This window comes from Sminthopsis crassicaudata, chromosome 6, assembly GCF_048593235.1.
Source record: "Sminthopsis crassicaudata isolate SCR6 chromosome 6, ASM4859323v1, whole genome shotgun sequence".
Lineage (NCBI taxonomy): Eukaryota > Metazoa > Chordata > Mammalia > Dasyuromorphia > Dasyuridae > Sminthopsis > Sminthopsis crassicaudata.
In genome coordinates, this window is record NC_133622.1 from 18,085,472 (window position 1) to 18,107,408 (window position 21,937).

At 34.1% G+C, this 21,937-nt stretch overlaps 1 protein-coding gene across 2 annotated transcripts in view; it reads left to right on the forward strand.

Moving 5' to 3' along the window:
* Window positions 1-21,937, forward strand: part of STIM2 (stromal interaction molecule 2) — a 126,252-nt gene that overhangs the window by 47,104 nt on the left and 57,211 nt on the right. For both annotated transcript variants that reach the window (XM_074276013.1, XM_074276012.1), the window contains exon 2: window positions 334-464. In XM_074276013.1, coding sequence (XP_074132114.1) covers window positions 334-464 — 131 coding nt within the window. The remainder of the gene's footprint in view (window positions 1-333; window positions 465-21,937) is intronic.

Below are 21,937 nucleotides of genomic sequence, written 5' to 3' on the forward strand. Positions count from 1 at the left end.
CATTGATTTTTGCAAAATCTTGTGCTTCAGTTTCCCTCCTCATTTCCCCTCCCACCTCCTCCCTAGATGGTAAATAATCCAGTATATGTTAAACATGTTAAAACTATATGTTAAATCCACTATATGGATTTATATTTGTTTATTTACACAATTATCTTGCTGCACAAGAAAAATCAGATCAAAAAGGGAAAAAATGAGAAGGAAAACAAAATGTAAGGAAACAACAACAAAAATGACTGAAAATGCAATGTTGTGATTCACATTCAGTTCAACTGTAATAGTAATCTAATTTTTGTAGCTGATTGGTAATTGTCCACTTTTATTTCTTTTCAGATCCTTGCATTTCATTGAGTCCACCATGTTTTACTGAAGAAGACAGATTTAGTCTAGAAGCTCTTCGAACAATACATAAACAGATGGATGATGACAAAGATGGTGGCATTGAAGTGGAGGAGAGTGATGAAGTAGGTGCAAGAAGGCTTTCCTTCATGTTCTCTGAAGACTTATAAGAACGATAGCTTTGTAGAACTTTGATGTTGGGGTTATTCTTTCAGTGTCCTGATATTTAATTCTTAATTGTTAATCGACTATTTCTGTCTTTCCAGGGACCATCATCCCGTACTTTTCTCTTTCTCCCTCTTTTGCCATCTTTATTTTTTTAGTCTGCTTCATTCTTTTCCTGTCACAGAATTTTTGCTTTGTCTTTTCACGTATTTGTGGTTTTCGATTCTGAAAGCAAAAGCCTTTAGTTTTCCTTTTGCCTTTTTTCCCCCTATCTTCTTGTGAAGCCCGAGTCTTAACCTCTGAGTCTCTCTTCTTCCGTCTTCACTTTACTTATTTTCAGAACTTGGGTTTTAAAAAGTTCTGTAGTATTGTCTCCATCATCTGAGTTTTAGTTTCATATTACCTTTTGCTTACTGTAAGTCCCTGCATACAGATTTTTGTGGTAGGAGTTGTGCCAAATTTATACCGATGGTGGGTGAGCTGCCTAGGTTGCTTTTGAGTAGGAGCAAATGCTGAAGGCCAGTTATGTTTGCCTCTTCTTGCCTGTACCTTTATCACTTTGTTTGTGCCTTCTTCCCTCCCCCTATTGCTCCAACAGCATGCAGCTGAGCTTTTTCTTTTTCTTTCTTTCTTTCTTTTTTTTTTTTTAAGAAGGGGATGGGGAGCCTTTTTGCTTTAGTCAGTCACTTGGGTATAAAAAGGCCCAGCATCAGGGGATAAGTTGTCAAAAGTTTAAGCCAAAACTCCACTGAACTAATTAGAGTGTTTTTTCTCTTTGAACTTGACAAAGTCCCTGGATAGCTGTGGTGATTACAAGTAAAAGAGTAGCCTCCTGAAATCCTTTTAACTCTAGAAGCTTGCTCTTTCAATCCAGCTGCAGGAGGGGAGGGATAAGAAGTTATAGAAACAAGGTTGTAGAAATATCCTTGCATTAGCTTTGCCTGGTGTTCCAATACTGGGGTGGTTGGAAATTGCTGGGGTATGTGTGAGTTTCTTGGGGGGCAGTTAAAAACTACTGATAAGAGCAGGGTAGGGGCCCCAGGGTTTCTCCAGATAGCCTTAATTTATTATATTGACCTAATTTACGTCTAACTTCAAATATTATTCTTTTCATCGTCATAATCTCTCCTATACTTTTCCAGCTATTAGGACCTCCCAGAGTTTTCACCTGTATAACCTTGTAGACCCAGTGTCACCTCCATATAATGTTGGGACACTTTAGATGAGTAATTTAGTATTTATCTTAGCCTAGTATCTGGCACATGGCAGGTAGGTGCTTAATAAATGTTTTGCTGCCCAGCTATTGGAAGTTGTCTGTCTGTCTTTCTGTTTTTACTACATTTTAAAGTTAGATGAAGCTTTGTGGAATTTTGAGAAAGGCATCATTTTTCAAATTGTGGAAAAGTCTTAGATTTTAAGGAAATAAGGTTTTGGAGAAGTTTAGGTGACTAACCTAGGGTAAAGTAAGTCAAATAAACATTTAAGATTCATGAAGATTTTCTTTTCCTTGCTATTTATTAACTTAAAGTGATTCTAGAACAGAGATTCATTTTATTCCTTTGAAAAAGATTGGCATAAAATTTTAAAATTATTTTACTTTAAACTCCAATTTTCTCAGTGATTCAAGTTTATAATCATTTCAAAAGAGTAGTACAGTGAATAAAAATAGTAGAGTTCATTCATCATTATTTGGAAAGTTAACTGCTTCTGAATATTTTCTTCTATACTGACTCTGATCTCTTTGCCAAGAAGACCCCCAAATAAGAATATTTTCATGATGATATTTGTATAATGGCAAATTGATTTGTAGACTGCTCATACTAATGTATAGGTCCTCCAACAGCATATCAGCATTTGTGTCTTTTTTATCTTTTCTAACATTATTTCCATCTTTTTTTGTCTTTGCACATTTGTGGAGTATAAGGTTATACATCAAGAGGATTTGGATTTATATTTCTGTATATGATCAGTTCTTTAGAACATTCTTTCATATGGTTGTTAATAGTTTGAAAATTTTTCCTTTGGGAATTGTTCATATCATTTGACCATTTGCATTTTAGAGAATTGCTTTTGGTCTTAAGCATTTTTTTTTTTTTAAGTTTCCTCTATATCTTAGCTAATCCTTTGAGAACTTCGATGCAATTTTTTTTTTTTTTTTTTTTTTTTTGCCTCCTTCCATTTGAGGTCCATTTGACCGATTCCTTTCTTATCTTAGATGCATTCATTTTGTTAGTGTAAAAGTTTTCCAGTTTAGTGTAATCAAAATGATCTATTTTTGTGGAGGGCTATATGATTAAACACAGGAATCACTAGGTGGTGCCATAGTGGATAGAACACTGGGCTTGGTCAAGAGCTCATCTTCATGATTTTAAATTTGGCCTCAGACATTAGCTAGCAATATGACCTTGGTTAAGTCACTTACCATCCATGCTTCAGTTTCCTCATTTGTAAAATAGAGAAGGAAAAGGTAAACCACTCCAATATTTCTGCCAAGAAGACCCCAAAATGTGGTCATGAAAAGTTGAATACCACTGAAAAACAAAATTAGACTCTAGAATATTGTTAGTAAAAAGTAATTGCTTTATTGTCCAAAGCATGCTTGTTTAGTCAACATTGAAAAACAAAGAATTTATTCAGGAGAATTTTACAATTGTTATCAATAAATCTGATCAGTTGTCTCATTTAAATGTCATAAAACTCATGGCAAGTGAATAATGTTGTTGATATTTATCACCCACCTTCTGTGGTCTATTTCCCTTTGTAGTATTTCCTTTGAAACTGGGGTTGTGTCTAGCTAAACTTAAAATTGATTTATATTTTATTCTTTTGACAGCCAAAAGAAAGGTAGAAAGGTTTGTTCTGTAAGTCTGTATTATTTCTGTTTTAGAAACATAATTAGAATAAGATGACCATGTTGAGTGACACAGTATAGCATTACGTCCTGAATTCAGTTCATATCTGAGTTACCTCAAATACCTTTTAATTGTGTGATCCTGGACACAGTCATTTTACTTTGCAGCTGAAATTTTCTTTTAAAAACACTACTGATTTTAAGTCAACTAATTACATTATTGACATTTGCTTTTCTTTCTTGATGTTTTAAATGTTATAATTGGTTTTCATTTACTGTGGAATTTCGCCATTGAAGTCATGTGATCTTGGCTGGTCTTAGAAATCATCTAGGTGGTGGTCTTGTTTTTTTTACACGGATGGGACAATGATGATTGGTTGGAGCTATTGCTTTACTAAAATCATCTAGCAACAGAAAGTTCTGTGAGATAGACATGTTATAAAGTTGACATTACCATTAGAAAAGGAAAGCAAAGATAGCTGTGTAAATAGTGACTATTGATGTGAACATTCTGATAAAACTAATAAATTCTGTTGTATCATTTGATTAGCAAATAAAATAAAAAGCATATAGATTTTAAATTTTCATTAGAAGTATTTATATTATACGTATTTTAAAACCCCAAACTTTTAAAGTTCTGAAGGAAAATTTTCTGCTCAGAAAAATTATAGTTCTGTGCAGCTGTTGAAAAAGAATTGAGGGAACATTTGAGGATCAAATGAGATGACAAGTGTAAAGTATTTTGTAAAACTCATAATGCTATATAAATTGTTATTAGTCATCATCATTTAACAGAGCACTTTAGACTAAAATTAAACTTATTATGGTATTAGTTGTGATGTGGCCTAGTTCCTTCAGGCTCCTTTCCTCCTAAGACTGGAGGAAGGAGGAGGGTATGCAAATCGGATTACTACAATGACTGAATATACATTGGTAGAAGTTCAGTACTCCCAAACAGTTTTAGAAACCTTTGTTTTTATTGTACTCCTGAAGGTTCAGAGGTGGACAGAATTTCTCTACCATAGATTAGAAGAAACAACATTATCATCTATTTCAGTAAAAGCAAAATAAAGTGACACAAAAAAGCCCTCTAGCATCTGGAGATCCTCCAGAATCCTTGGATATCTTGGAGTTTAATTCAATGTATACAGGGCTTTCCTGGATTAGGCCCAATCAGGGATTTGGGATAATAGCAGCTTTTGAAGGAATACATGTTCTTGTTATTGTTGTCATTGGCTCATTTTTTCAGTCCTGTTTGACTTTTTTGACCCCATTTGAAGTTTTTTAAACAGGTTTGCTAGAGTGGTTTGCCTTTTCCTTCTCCAGCTCATTTTACACATGAGGAATCAGAGGAAAACAGGATGAAGTGACTTGCATAGGGTCACGGAGCCTGTAAGGATCTGAGGCCGACTTTGAACTCTGGAAGATGGGTCCTTCTGACTCTAGGCTCTGCACTCTATCCACTTGCCACCCTGCTGCCCCAAGACTATATTAGTTGGTTTTATTGTTGTTCAGTAATTCCTCTTGTCAGTTTAAGATGGGTATAGCAATTTGTGTTTGTTGAAATCCCAGAAGCTAATATAGATTACAATTTCATTTAAATCTGTCAGCAAAGTATAAGTATTTATTAATGTCTATTATATGCCAGGCACTGTGCTAGATGCTGAAGATATAACTGCAAAGTATGAAATAATCCTTATAGCCCTTAAAATCTGAAATTGAAGTTCCATGCTCTTCCTGCATTTTTTTTTCTGTATGTGTAAAAAATAATGGATTATCTTTTTTTTTTTTTTTTTTTTTTTTTTTTAATAATTTCAGTTGCTTTATTGCCTTCTATAGAATGGGGAGCTAGTTTCTTGTAATTTCTGGAATTATGCTAAAACAGATTTTTTGAAGAACTTGCGCTTTTAAAGATTAGAAATAGGATGGAAGTTTTAATCTAGGGCAGTATATTTTGGTTTAGGTCAGTTATGGCTTCAGTGTCTCTACACCCTGGCCTTTTGATGATGATGAAGATGTCTAGATGCAGATGATGCTAGTTTTTTCCCCCCCAGATGATTTGACTCCTGGTGTTAATTCTTTCATTCACTTTGTGAGGTGGTTTGACAGGTGGCTATTCTCCCAGTGCTTTGCAGAGTTCTTGGCACGTTGTAGACATTGTAAATACCTACTATTCCCTCTGCTGTAGCTTTCTCTTAGTAGTTTTATTTATTTATTTTTAAAGTCATATTTAACACTCTGTGATCCCATTTGGGGGCTTTCTTGGCAAAGATCTTGGAGTGGTTTACCATTTCCTTCTCATGCTCATGAGCTGATTGAACAGAGTTACGTGATTTGCCTAGTCACATATACAGCTAGTAAGTTTCTGAGGCTGGTTTTGAACTCAGGTCTTACTCCTGGGTTTTTTTTTTTTTCCCCTACTGTATCCCTTAGCTGCCCTCCTAAATACAAGGCAAATTGATGGGAATGTGTATTTTTAATGCATATTCTTGTAACCAATGGTGATGAAATACTGATTGCTTTTGGTTTTTACGTGATGTCTTTTTCTTTTTTTCTGCCCCATTCTTTTCATTTCTCATTTTTCTTCTTTTCCCTGACTCCTTTTGTAGTAGTAGACATTTTGAAAAATGTCAAGAATGACTTGAATTTTATACTGGTTGGATTGATATTGTGTAGTTAATTATAAAGCAAAATCATATGAAAAATTGTATTTTTAAACTTTCGTGCAAAGATTCTACCTAGGAAATATATATTAACATTAGTGTACATCTACTACTCTTTCTTGGGAAAAGCAGTTTATATAGGTATATCAAAAACAAGGAAAAAAATAAAAATAACATGCCAAAGCAAAGTTATCAGAAAATATTCTCAGTTATTAGTAAAAGGATTAAATGATAGTGGTTTTAGAAACTCTTGCATATCCATCTGGTTACCCCCACATATCTTGTTTTCTTATAATTGTCCTATTTTTGGACATCTCAGTTTATTTGTGGCTCCTGATACTATCAGGAAAAATGTGAGACGTGGTTGGTAGCAACATCCATACGGATTTCTACTTTTAACTTTAGGAGAATAATGCCACTTTTGCTATCTACTAACATTGACTCATATTAAGGGGATAAATCTTTATTATAATAGCACAACAAATTCAGTAACTCTGATGGGAATTATTATACTGTACAATAAAAACAGTATCCTTTGCTATAATTTAGGGTTATTTTTTTCTCAGTCACAATTATATACCAATATAATTGCAGATAATTTTTTGATGAGGAATTCCACAGCCTTCTCCTCAAAGAAGATGGAATGGTTGGGAGTGTTGGTGCTATCAAATTAAAAAAAAATTGAAATATTATTCTTGTGAGTGTTTTTTGGTATTTTAAGATTTGTATAAGAAGCATGGCTTTAACTTTATTTAAAATACAACAGTGATGAATAAATCCTTTTACTTGGCGAACTTTATTTCAGAGCAACAAATGGTACATTTAGAGGGCACCTCTGAGGTTTTCCACTCTGACCCATACCTGACCAGTAATTCCTTCCACAATATTCTTAACAAGTAGTTATTCAACTTTTTGTTTGAATAACTAGCAAAGGAACCTACTTCTGAGTTAACTCAAAGATCTGTGCTTTTTTTTTGATGTGGGAATTCCCTTTACTAGTACAAATTATTATAACTTTTTAAATTTTCATCAAATGATCTTGGAGAGTTACAGAATATGAAATATGGAAGTATTTGTGTTAAGACAGTTGGAACTTGCTGGCATTGCCCTTGAAAACCATGGATTGTCTCTATACCACGGTGCGGCACCACAGAAGGAATTTTGTGAAAGTTGTTCCACATAGAAGAACATCTTTTTAAAGTATTCATGAACAAGTACAGCATAGGAAAAGAGCACTCTCACAGTATATAGCATAATTTGCTATCATTGAGACTAAATGTATTTTGTTATCTTTTAGAGCAGTGTGTCATTAGGCATTTATTAATGATGTTCAGGTTATTTTAATCTTATATTGTATCACTTGATTGTGATCTGAACTCAGCAGAGTTCTTCCAAATTCCCTTTCAAACAGCTCTAAAATAATGCCTCAAGTAAGATTCTGGAGCAGTAGAACCAGCAGAAAATTAGGTGAAACAATTTTCTAATCCCCAACAGTTTAGGAGGTCAGCAGGAAAATCTGGTTTGTCAGATGTGGAGCTCAGTGCAGCTCATGCAGCACAAGCCATGGCAATAAGCCTAGGGCCGGGGTGGTCCCACAATGGTAGCAGCAGCAGCTTCTGGAGCTCTCTCTCCAGCAGCCCAGGGTTTGGGGATGTTAGGTAACTGGTTAGAAAAAGATTACAAGCCCTGGGTTTAGGTCCCTATTGCATTGTCCATATATGGTTCCAGGCAACATTCTCAGGACTAAAATGAGTGATAGTACTTTTGGCTACTGGAGGGGCTCAGAGGCTCTTCTTTCAATTTCAGGGCTGAGAGGACTGGTTATGGTCACTCATGGAGGAGTAAGGACCCTGGTCTCAGTTCCAAGACAGAGGGGAGCCCTAGTGCTAGCACTGGTGCCTACAGGGGAATAGGGTTCCTTGTTGGGTAAAGACCATAGTACAGCCAGGAAATTATACCACTCCTTAGATCACACCGCCTTAGAAGCACTGAAAACTCACAGTCTTCAGAGCTAGCTCAGAAAACAGCAGTAAGAAAGAGCTGAAACTTGGGTTAGTACCCACCCCAGGAGCAGAGCCCAACGTTAACACAAAGTTCGAAGTCAAGAAAATGATGTTCGAAGTCAAGAAAAAAGCTGGGAAAATGAGCTAATAACAAAAAGAAAAAATCTGGCCAAACAAGTTACTAGTGTGACAGGGAAGATCAAGCCACAAACCCTAAAGAAAGCAATGCCAAAGCAGCTATAAGCAAAGTCTCAAAGACAAATGTTTAATGGACAGACATTCAACAAGAAGTACTGGAAGAAATTTTAAAAAGAATTTTTAAAAAATCAAATAAAGAAATGGGAAAAATGAGGGTGATGCAAGAAAAAGAGACTTAATAGTTGTGCTAACCCCACCCCTCCAAAAAAACCAAAACAAACAAACAAAAAAAAACCAAACCCTACTGATGTAAATAATACATTAAAAACCGGAATTGACCAAATGTTAAACTATGCCTAAAAATCTTTTGAAAAGGAGAATGCCTTAAAAAGCAGAATTGACCAAATGGAAAAAAGAGAAAGAAAAGCTTATTGGAGAATAATTCCTTATAAATTAAAATTGGATAGCTAGAAACTAATAACTTTAGAAATGCCAAGAAACAATAAAACAAAATGAAGAAAGAAAGAAAGAACATTTCAACTGTCTCATTGGAAAAATGAAACAGACTTGGAAAATAGATTGAGGAGAGATAATTTAGGAATTATTGGACTATCTAAAAGCCATGATTAAGAAAAACAAGTTTAACTATGGTATTTCAAGAAATCATCAAAGAAAACTGCCCTAAAATCTTTAAATTCAGATAGTAAGATAAATATCAAAAGAACTCACCAGTTATCTCCTGAAAAAAAAAAAAAACAAAACCCAAAATGAACCATTCCAGGAATATTATAATCCCAGATAAAGGAAAAATACTGCAAGTAGCCAGACAAAAACAATTCAAATATGGAGTCACAGTGAAAATTGCACAAGATTTAACAGCTTGCATGAGAGAAGAGATAGGAGAGAGAAAAACTGGGAAAAAATAGGAAGGAAGGAAATACACAATTAGTAGTCATGACTGTGAATGTGAATGGGATGAACTCACCCATAAAACAGAGTTGGCTAACAGAATGGATTAGAAATCCTTATTTCAGACAAAAAGCAAAAACAAAAATAAGACCTAATTAAAAGAAATAATCTAGGAACCTACATTTTAGTAAGAAGTACCATAGACAATGAATTTATATCAGTGAATTTATATTTCAACTTATGTACAACAAATGTTATATCATCTAGAATTTAAAAAACAAAAAGTTAAATGAGTTATGGAGGAAATAGTAAAACTATATAAATGGGATAACTCAACTTTTCTCCTTCAGAGTGAGATGAAAATCTGACCATAAAATAAATGCCAACAAAAAGAAGGTAAGGAGATAATAAACATTTCAAAAAGTTAAATATGACAGACTTCTAGAAAAAAATGAATTGGAATAAGAAGGAAGTATACCTTTTCCACAGCTGTATATAGCATGTTCACAAAAATTGACCACAAATTATGTTTCAAAAACATTACAACTCAATACAGACAAGTAGAAATACGAAATATATCTTTTCCATACCATACTGTAATAAAAATTAGTTCATTAAACAGCCATGGAAACATAGATTAAAAATTAAACGGAAGCAATCTAATCCAAAAACATGAATGGGTCAAGGAACAAATCAAAAACAATAATTTTTAAGAACAGAAACAATGAGAAATAATAATGAGACAATATCCCAAAATTAATGGAATGCAGCCAAAGCAGTATTTATGGCAAAATTTACATCTCTAAATTCTTACATTAGTAAAGGAGAAGGAGAGCAAATCGATGAATTGGGCAATGGGAGTAAAAAGCAAGCAAAAAAACCCACCTCGTACTTACCAGAGTGACCAGGTGACAGAAGAAGGATTGGGACAGGAATGCATTTTTGGTAGAATTATGAACTGATCTAACTATTCTGGAGAATGATTTGTAATTGTGCCCAAAGAATAAACTTCGTATACCCTTTGACCTAGCAATACTAGTAGTAGGTCTGTATCCCCAAAGAGAAAAAAAGCAAAAAGGAAAAGAACGTTTATGTACAAAAATGTTTATACAAGCTCTTTTTTATGGTGACAAAGAATTGGAAATTGAGGGAATTACTAATTAGGGAATGGCTAAACAGTTGTGATTTAGGATTGCAATGAATACTATTATGGTATAAGAAATGGTGAGCAGATTACTTTGAAAAATCCTGGGAAGATTCATGAACTGATGCAAAGTGAAATGGGGCAGAACTAATAGTACACTGTTTATAGCAACATCAATATTGTGTGAAGATCTGTTAGGATTACTAGGTGAGAACTCAGGTTGTCTGGACAGTGACAAGGTGAGAACTCAGGTTGTCTGGACAATTACAAGGTGAGAACTCAGGTTGTCTGGACAATTACAAGGTGAGAACTCAGGCTGACTTGACAGTTCTCTGCCTCAGACCTTTGGTTTGGGCCTTTAAAAGGAGTTTACACCTTAGGAATTCTAGGAGGAGCAAGCTCATTGGTTGGAGTACTTCTTCCCAGAAGCCCTTGCATTATCCCACGCCCATTCTCTGGGAGGATAAAAGAGGACAGCACTCCAGAGATAGAAGTCTCTGCTCTACACCAGGCTTGACGCAGCTCTCTGCAGGAAGGGAAGTCGGCTCTACAGGAAGAAGAATCTGTCCGAGAGATTTGAGTTGACACAGCAGATCTCCTCCCAGAGAGCGATGGGCAGCTTCTGGAGACAACAGCTCGCTATAAAGATCAGCTGTGAATGATTTAGTTACTAAATAATATAAGGATCCATGACTGTATTGAAGGATTTAGGATGAAAAAATGCTGTCCACTTTCAGCAAAAGAACTGAATGCTTATTGAAGCATAATTTTAAAGACTCTTTCATTCTGTTTCTTTCTCTTTTCTTTTTCTCTCTTTCCCTTCTTTCCTCCCTCCCTCATTCCTTCCTTCCTTTATTCCACATGACATGCAGATATGTTTTGCCTGATTGTAAATGTGTAACCTTTGCAGTAGGGGAAAAAGGAGGATAATTTTAAATTCAATATTTAAAAAAACAAAGTGTAAAAATCTTATTTTATATGTGATTGAGAAAAAAATTAAGAATTAAGCTTTAAAAAATCTCATGGTGTTTATTTCTTTATTTCCTTGCTTTGTATTCAGGAAGTTTTTTATGTACAGCCAGTGTGGGCTTCTGAAATGGCCGGAGATCTCAATGGCCAGAGAACTAGCTGATCAGAGAAGAGAGGGGAAAGAGCAATCCTGTCTTGTGCTAAAGAGAGAGTTTTTGAGCACTTAGCCACAAGCAAGCATAGCCAAGAACCAGCAACGCCTACCTGTTTTATAACTTTGTTCATTTTGCTTTGAATATACAGCATGATCTTACTGGTATCCAGTGTTTATAACAGACTGGCCTTTTCTGCTTCAAAAGCATGTAATTGCAGCAAAGAAAGAGAAAACAGAAGGAAAGATTTAGGGAGAAATCAGCTCTGTAAGAACAAGTAAAAGTGATGGAAACATTGAGCTGCCTTGAAGTTGTAAAGGGAATGAAATTTAAAAAAAAAAGCCAGTAAAGTGAACTTTGGAGGAAGATAGAGTATATGGTTTGGAGAAGAGATTAGATTTCAATAAATGCCAAAAAAAGAACTATACCTCTCTGAGTACTGTGAAAGTTAAATAGAAAGTGTAGAACATGATACAAATAAATGTCTTTATGATAGCCTGTTATTCTTTTAATGCTCTGTGCTCTTTTTGGTTGATGAAATGCTTATATAAAGACTGTTCTTTGAGGAAAATAGTATAAATTTTAGTATCTCAGGGTTACAGATTCATGAACTGAAGTTCAGAAAAGAGCTTTTAACATAATTTACTATAGTCTTCTGTTATGTGCTTGATTAATCTAGAACCTAAAATTTCTGACCCTGTTGTCTATGCTTTGTCACAACGATTTTCATGATTGTGAGTGGTCACAGGACAACTTTTAAGCCATCACTCTAAGGATGACCTGCAAATATCTTTTTAGACAGAAGCAGCCTTTAAAGTTATTCTTCTGAGCTAAAGATTGATTAGCCACAGCTACTTTTCTTATTTCTGACAGTTAACATCAGTGTGATCTTGGATTAATCACATAATTTTCATTCATCTTAGTTTCTTCAACTTTAAAATAAGGGGATGGGCGTCAGTGGCCTCTTGAGATTTTTTTCGACTCTAAGTTATTTATCTTATCTTGATTTTTCTTGTGTAACACAAGGTTTTGCAAAGGTGAATGTTGGAAACTGTCTTTGCATGTATTTGGAAAAACAGAAAACTATTGTAAAAATAAGTTATTGATTTTATACTTCTCTATAATAATTAATTCTAGAATTCACTTTTGGAAACTTAAACTCAGTAAAAGCAAACACCTGTTTACTTTGTCTACCATTTTAAAGTTATTTACATCAGTTATGCCAACTAAATCATAGGGCTGAAGAAGGTAAAATGAATGATAGAAAAGTTGCAGTAGAGTTGATGATTATACAAACATCCTAGTGAATTTTCAATCCTATTAAAATTAAATAATTTTTAATGTTCTTTCTGTCTGAAGTTAAAAAAAAACAATTTCACATATCAAAAAATATTTGAAGAAAAGAGGAACTGGTAATATTTAAAGTAATAATATCATCTGTGAACTATGATGAATTTATAATCCTTAAGATGAAGTTGCTAACTTAGGGCAACTAAGTGTCATAATGAATATAATATTACATCTGGAGTCAGGAAAACCTGAATTCAAATGCAGCCTCAGGCACACATCAGCCTTAGTGAGCCCATCTCTTTTCCATTAGTTTTCCCAATTGTAAAATTTAGTTAATAACAGCATCTATCCTCGAAGATAGTGAGGAAAAAATGGGTTGATATTTTTTAAAGCATTCACCACAGTGTCTGTCACAGAGTAAGCAGCAATACAAATGCTCAATGCTGCAATCGTCACCAAACTGAAATCCTTGATGTGCTGAATTGACAGTTTTTTTATCTTATTCACAATAGAGTCTTGTTATTATTTTTAATAATATAGACATTATAGGCAGTAGTTTAAGTGACGGTGAGAAGTCAGAGACCATTGATAGCAGTGAAGAATAAAGATTTTTGTCTTATCAAGAAAGTCATTTAAGGGGAAGGCTGCTTCAGCATTTAGTTTGTACAGCCTTGAGCTTCCTATAACTACATTTACTTAACTGCATCTTCTTAGAAAAGTGACAAATTATAAAAATATCAAACTAAGGAATGGAACTTAGAGACAGTTTAATAATAGAGGATTGGATTTGGAGTCAGAGAATCTTCATTTGGATTCTAATAGGGACTTACAACCTGTCCAACTCTAGGCAAGTCACTCAGTCTTTCTGACCTTGGTTTTCATTGTGTAAAACTTGAAATCCTCTTAATTTTAAATCCTTTTTTGGATTAAATAGTTTTTTGATTGCATTTTATTTTTTATATAATAGATATTTTTTAGCGGATGGAAATACCCCAACCATCCTCCACTGGATAAAGTATATGTTCTGAAAAATTGTATTAGCAAAGTGGCCTGATGAAATCGTTGTGATTGATAACAAGCATTTTTCATTCCTTATAATTTCATGTTTACAGTGCACAGTGAGCACATTTCAATTTTTTAAGTTTGTTGATTATTTCTGTGGTATACTAAAAAAATTTCAAGGTTATTAAATTGATGAAAATATATTTTCTTGTATTTATATTGTGACTTTGATAAACATCAGCACACGAACATTTCCACATATAAAGAACAGAAAAAGATGATTTTGTATGTCACTGGCAATCTCACATATACATATATTACATGTTAAATATAATTATATTTCCAACACAGTGCCTCTCTTCTATATCTTTGTCTGAACCTTCTTTTTGCTATTTTATATATATATATATATGTGTGTATATATATATATATATATAATATTTTCTTGATGTTCTTTATTTTTTGTCTTTTTAAATTATTGTTATTATCCTCCCCCCTTCTTTCCTCAGCCCACAACAATTAGAACAGTACTTTCTGTAAACACAAGCCTCATTCTTCACTTACTTCCTCCTTCACGAGGGAAAGAGAAAGAAAAGAAAGATCACTTTTTGGAGCATTCACAGATAACTGTGACTTGCTGCTCACACATCACAGATCTCACAGCACTTTCACTGTCTTAGAGTGTAGTAGCCTCTGTGTCAGCTGTTCTCTTGCTCTATTCTCTTCACTCCCCATTAGGATGGACCAGCCAGTCTGACCATTTCATTGACTCCAGGAATGTTTTGAGATGTGCCCCACAGCTTACAGGAGGTATCATGGGGGACCTGAACCCAGTGTCTATGACTTGAAGTAGTGCTTTTTCCCTTTGCTGTGGTCCCATTCAAGTTTTTCTAAATAGATTCCCTTTTATAACACCATTCTATTGATTTATTCCACTGTAGTTTAGCCATTGTCCATTTGATGAGTGCCCACTTTAGTTTCTAGTTCTTTGCTACTACAAAAAGTGCTGCTCTGAATATTTTATACATCTTTTTATTCTTTGATCTCTGGAGTCAATCTGATGTCTGATAGTGTTATCTCCATCAAATGATTTGACTGTTTAGTGACTTAAATGCCCTCTTTACCCTCTTCCTAAGAATATACTGCAGCATTTGATAAAGCCAACTAATATAGCAACTGTGTCTAATTTACATGTTATTTTTATAAGTTTGATTGATACCTGTTGTTTTTCTGTCACAGTCATTTCTAGATATTAAACACTCTACCCTCTTCTCCAATGTGGTAGAGAAAGCCATTTAAATAAGACCAAATGATACCGCACCCACATTTGGCAGTATATACCACGTTCTGCAACTATAGTACCTGAATCTCTCTCTAAAGAAGGAGGTTTTTCACCTGTTCGAGTCATTATAATTCCTCTAAAATTTGGTTTCATGTTAATGCTGCTTTTCAGTTACAGTATTATAATAATTTCTTATATTCTTTGGATTCTCTTTCATTCTATTATCAGTTGATACAAGTCTTTCAAGTTTTTCTGAATTCATCATATTCATTATTATGACACAGTAATGTTGCATTGTATTTATATATTGGAATATGTTCAGTAAGTCTTCATTCAGTAGCAGTCTATATTGCTTCCAGTTTTTTTTTCTACTATAAAAAAGTACTGTTGGAAATATCTTGGTACATATGAAGCTTTTTGTGTGTGATCTATTTTGTGATATGAGCCAAGTAGTGGGATCTCAAGAGTCAGAAGATATGAATGTTGTAGTGACTTTGCTCACATAATTCCAAATTGTTTTCCAGAATGGGTGGACCAATTCACAACTTCACCAAGTGTTCTTGTGTGCCTGTCTTCCTGCAGCCTCTCCAACATTGACTATTTCCATCTTTTGCCTTTGCCAATTTGCTGGGTATGAGTTGTTTTCATTTGCATTTCTCTTATCATTAGTGATTTGAATGATCTCTCATGTAGCTGTTGATAGGTTGCCATTCTTTTAAAAACTACTTTTTCTTAAAATTTAGTTGCTCTGTTTAGTAATGTCATGCAGAAAGATTTTTCATAAGAAATGAAAAAGGAAGAATTTGGTTTCGTAGGTTTCAGTTACCTTAAAATTATTTTGTAATAACCTCCTGGTGGTGCCAGATCAATCATTAATTATTGTATTTCTTATGATAATATAGCCAAGAAGTCAGCTTCCAGATAGAAGAATTGGTATTTTTAATTGAGCATGAAGTCTTACCCTTAGATGTTAAATGAGTTAAGTGTTACCATTTTTCCTAGAAATGATATAAAGCGTATATGTGTATACACACAGACTTGTTTCTAATGAAAGGAAATTGTTCAACTTTTCTAAGAAACAGAAGTAAAAATACAAAAGGCCTAGTGAATACATGCTATTGCCAGGTGAATGATAGAATTCATATTCTAATAGTATATATTATTTGTTTTACTTATTTCTTTATCAGAGAGTGCTTACTAATGACTCTTTCTCTTTGCTTCCTATCATCCCATTATATTTTATTTCATTAGTGTGGGTTGGAATTCTATTTTTCTCTTTGGTTAGGCATAGTACAAAAATGAAAGTTGGCAAGCTTATTGGGATAGGATCATAGGACTACAAATGACTTACTGGATTTATCTAGATATTTCTTAGCAGAAATATTGGAGTTTGACTACTTTAAAAAAATATCTTGAGTTGGAGCATACAGTTTACTGTGCAATGACCTGTTAATTGTCTTAGCAATCATACTTCTTAAATTTTCTTTGTAGCACAGAATGAATAGAGAGGTAAGGTAAAAAAATTCTCTGTTTTACTTTTTATAGATTAAGTTAGTAGATGAGGAACAGAACCTGCATAGGAATCAGTAATAGTGGCATAGTCTTCGAAAAGATTTAGATTGAAATCAGAAAAGACATATCATATTTAGGATTTGAGTAATTATTTCAAAATCTACTTATATTTTAGTAGTGAGTTTGATATAGAAGCATGACTGTTTAGCAGAGTGTTCAGAGAAAGTACCATATCATAATGAAAAAATGGAATCTCATTTGAGAGACTTGCTTCTTTGAAGTTGGCATGAAATTGCATTTTCTTATTTAAGAATTTTAAGAATGCTTGAATGTTTAGTTTTTTGCTTACTTTGTTTGTCTTAAAACTTGTAACATAAAGCTTATTTTTACTGTACTAACATCTTCCCTTCAACAATACCAGTATGAACAGCGAATACTACATCTATTTTAAACATGTTTTATTTCCTAATATCAACTTTGAGCATCTTTTGAATTTTGAAAGAATTATTAAAGCAGATTGGTTCATGTCATTTTGCTTGCATTTTCAGGTTTACATTACACATTAGATTTATCTATATTCTTGTAGCTTCTGAAATTGTTCAAAGGTTGTGTCATATCCCAGTTAACTGTACTAGACTCATTGTAAACTTACTGGCAAGATAAAAATTTTAGGATGAAGCAAAAGCATCTGAGATTATGCTGAGAGATTCTTTAATAGCATTCTGCTGGAGGGCTGTGCTTTCCTTTTGGAAATTATTTCTGAAAGCTCTTATTGTGACACTTTAAACATATGAGCCACATTGATTAACAGAACTTAAAAGAAAGGGTGTTGTCTCCTGTAAGTGAATGTAAACTCTCTGAGGGTAAGGTACTATTTACTTTTTGTCTTTTTATTTCTTCTATCCTTGAAGAGGTGATATGGATGATTGACAAAAAGAAACAGTCTTAGAAATTACAGGTCTGCTCAAAGGGGAAAAAAAAATTAGGACTTGGTATTGTACTTCACCTTCAGAAAGTCCTTATTTTTTTACTGATTAAAATTACAAAATTGACAGAGTATTTGAAAAATACCTCCATTTTTTATCATTTTAATTAAAGGAAAAATTAGTATTGTATGAAAAACATCTTATCAAATAAAATTTTTTCAGAGTAATTTATTTTTTATAATCTGATTAATTCTCAAATTGCTTAAGTTAGAGACTTTGTTGTGTGTGTGTGTGTGTGTGTGTGTGTGTGTGTGAGAGAGAGAGAGAGAGAGAGAGAGAGAGAGAGAGAGAGAGAGAGAGAGAGAGAGAGAGAGAGAGGCGCGCGCACACACACACACACACATACACACACACACACACAGATGGATACCTCTATGGACAACAGAGGCACACTATTATCTGGTGAAGGTCATATATTTCAGATAGATCAACCTAAATCTTACTTTTTGTTTCTTTTTCTGTTTCTGTTTTTTGGAACCAAAGAGAACAAGTTTAGTATCTCTTTCACATGATTCCTATTCAAATTCTTATCTCCCTCACCATTTCTCCTCTTACCCAAAGTCTTTAACAAATGGCATTAATGCCACAGTCTTTAAGTATCTTCACATCTTGTTTGTAATTACTTGGCAGTTTTCTAATTTATTTCTGTTATACTTAAAATGTGGCTCCCAAAATTGAACATAGTACTCTGAACAGGGCAAAGTACAGTTAAATTATTATTTCCCTAATTCTTGATACCATGCTTCTCTTATTTCAGCCTAGGGATTATCTTATTTAGGCTGACCGAGTGCTAATTGATAATGAACTTGCATCTCACTTAACCCCCTAATTTCTTTTAACTCTTATCTAGTCATATTTCTACTATTATGTACTTTTGAAATTGTTTTTTTCAAGTCAAGTGTAGAATTGTCACTTCTCAGTTAATTGCATTTTATTAAATTCAGCTCATAAGTCCTTGCCTCAGCATCTTTTTATGCCCTGATGCTGTAATCTAACACTTTAGTTATCCCTTCCACTTTTTATCATCTGGAAATATGATAAACATATAATTCACTTGTCCAGGCAAGACATGATTAAGGCTTGGATTAGGTTAGTAGCTATGTAAGTGAAGAGAAGGATTTGTGAGAGATACTATAGAAGTGGAATCATCCAGATTTGGTGAGTGTTTGGGGTATGTATAGTAGAAAATTAAGGGTCAGGGATCACTCTGAAGTTGTAAACTTGAGTGACTAGAAGAATGATAGTATCTGTGACAGAAATAGAAAAGTTTGAATGAGAGGAAAATTGGGGAGAAGAAAGATGGGAGAGAGAATAATTTCTGTTTTGAACACTTTGAGATGCTTACAAGATATTGAGTTGAAAATACCTTAAGAATCAATTAATGATGCAAGTATCTTTCAAATCTAATCAGAGATACTTTAAAAGACAAAGTATTGGGGAGGGAAAAAAACTTCTGCTTCTCTGTCAAACTAGATAATATAAAAAATAGTCCCTATAAAGGAAAAAAGAGCTATTGAATACCTAGAAATTCAGAAGACACAAAATCCAGTAAACTTCCTCGAATGTTTAATGTTTATGTAGTTATATACAAATGTCAAGCACCAGTCAAGAGGAATTAGATATCCTAATGTAGGGAGACAAATGTCAACAACAGTTATTACTAAAACTTGATGGGTTGAAATCCATGACTGAGTTATCATTCATGTTGATGTACTGTATTCCAAAGGAGGGACAATAAGGAAAATGATGTGGGGTGAACAAGCATTATATATTAATAAGTAATATCCATAAATAAGAGAGGGATTTCTCATTTCAAGTAGATGTAGAATGGTAAAAATGTAAGATTAGATCCCATTTCTGAGAACTATTGAGCATCCTTAGTTCTTTTAGAAATTTGCCAGGATACTTAGATAGCAGGGTTGAGACCATTGATCACCTCTCTGACCTCGTTCTTCATTATCATACATCTTAACAGACTAGAATAATGGGCTGAATTGAAAGAAAAAATTTCAGCAGGATTAAAATGTCTGTTCTCTGGTTCTAAAGTACAGAAGAATGATATTATTAGAGATCAGACTGATTAGGGGTGTTTAGAGACAAAAAACTAAAAAATAGTTCGAACCCCACTGTAGTGTACCATCATTAGACCACATTTATAATGTTGATAAATTGCATTGTGTAAACAGGGAATGTGATAAAGATTGTGAGGAAAGTGGAGAATATGCTGTACAATAAATAATTGAAGAAGCTGAGATACTTAGTTTGGAGAAAGATATATAGGAGAATAGCAAAATAAATTTGACCTGCTGATGGGCTGTCTTGAGAAGAAGCTTTTGAGTTATGCTTAACCCTAAGGGTGCTTTTGGCAGAGAAAGGAAATAGGGGCTTTTGAACCTATGATTTCATTGTTAGAAAGCTCCCAGTAAGGAAACTCCCTCTTTAATGCATATTGTAAGTGTTAAGATTAAAGACTCATTAATTATTCTAGAAAGCAGTTTGGAACTATGCCTAAAGGGCTTTAAAACTGTTCATATAACCTTTGATTTAACAATATAGCTGTTAGGTTCATGCCCCAAGGAGATCAAGAAAAAGGAAAAGGACCCTTGTGTATAAAAAATATTTAGAGAAGCTCTTTTGTGATGGCAAAGTATTGGAAATGGATGGGATGCCTATCAGTGAGGAAATGGCTAACCAAGTTATAGTATATGAATATGATGGAATACCACTGTGTTATAAGATACAATGAAGGGGATGGTTTCAGAAAAAAATGAACTGAGCACTATTAGGTCTATATCCCAAAGAGATCAAAGACAAAAAAAAAAAAGACCTATTTGTACAAAAATATTTCTAGATAGCACCTCTTTTTGTGGTGACAAAGAATTTAAAATTGAAGAGATGCTCATAATCGGGGAATTGCAGAACAAGTTGTATATGATTGTAATGGAATACTGTTATGCTATAAGAAATAATGAGCAGGATGAGTTCAGAAAAACCTTGGGAGGCTTATATGAACAGATGAAGTGAGTAGAACTCAGACAGCAGTCTATACAATAACAGCTATGTGTTAAATATAATCAAATATGAAAGACTTTGATACTCTGTGATCAATCCAGTGATCCCACATGAATCCAAAGGACTCATCATATAAAATGTTATTCTCTTCCAGATAGCAAACTGCTGGACTCAGAGTATAGAGCAAAGCATTTTTCTCTATTTATTCCTTCCTCCTGAATGATGCATGCATGAATATGTTTTATATGACTTTAGATGTATAAAATGTATCATGAGTGGGGGGGAGGGACCAGGAGTGAGAGAGAACTTGGAACCTAAATAAAAGGTCTCAGATCATTGAAGAGTAGAAAGAAATCTCAAAAAACATATGGAATTGTTCAGCTTGTAGGCCTAGAGAGCTCTTGGTACATGGAGGGGTTAAATGAATAGTTGTTTTTCAATTGTGTATGACTTTGTTGTAGAGGACGCAGATAGTGGGGAACTCTGGGAAAGGTATACTTGAAACTAGAATACCTACAACAGGGTGTTTACTCAGTGTGATTGATGAGAAAACATATACTTAGTGTGATGTAATGATGTAATCACTCTAGTTGGCATATACAGTGTGATCTGGCGATGTAATGATCCTACAGTTGGCACATACTCGGTGTGCTGTAAGTGATGTACTCATACTAAGGTATTTAAGGGCTGAGAGGACTTGAAATCAGCAGATTCCAGACTCCATCCTTGACTATCCTCATGGTGGCTCTTCTGCCTTCATCACTTCTCCACCTAAGTACAAGGCACATCCAGAGATCCTCCAGAGATCCTCCAGAAAACTAGTCCAGACATTACACTTTGTGATCCCATTTGGGTTTTCTTGGCAAAGACAATAGACTGATTGGCCATTTCCTTTTAACTCACTTTACAAACAAATTGAAGTAAACAAGGTCACACAGTAGTGTTTGAAGCTGGATTTGAAGGCAGGCCTTTCTGACTTTAGGCCTAATACCTTATCCAGGGTATCAGCTAACTGCCTGGTTAGATAAAGTACCCAGAGTCATGTAAACCTGTGTATGTTAGTGATAAAGTTTTAGATTTAGATTTTAGGTTATGTACATATAGCTTGCAGTTATTCAAATGCTCTTCTTTATAGAGCTTGTATCTCCTTTGACTTGTGAGCAGGGTCTTGGATGTGTATCCAGCTGTTTGTTATTTGGTTGTTCACTCTTGGCAGACTATAATGGTGAAATAAGTCTAAAGAGAAATTTTAAAGAATAAATTTACAGTTTTACATTTGGGTTTGAAATGTCAACCCAGAACTCTAAATTCACTCTGTTTTGGACCCAAATGCTGTTTATACTCTGAACATCTTCCTCTCTACCATTCAAATCTAAACCCCTTTTCATATAATTTTTACCTGGAACACTCAATTAAAATTGACTTCTTCAAGGTTACCAATGATATCTTAATTGCAAAATTGCAAGTTTTTCTTCCTTCTTACTAGTACTTTCTTCACCATTGACATGAATGGCCAATTC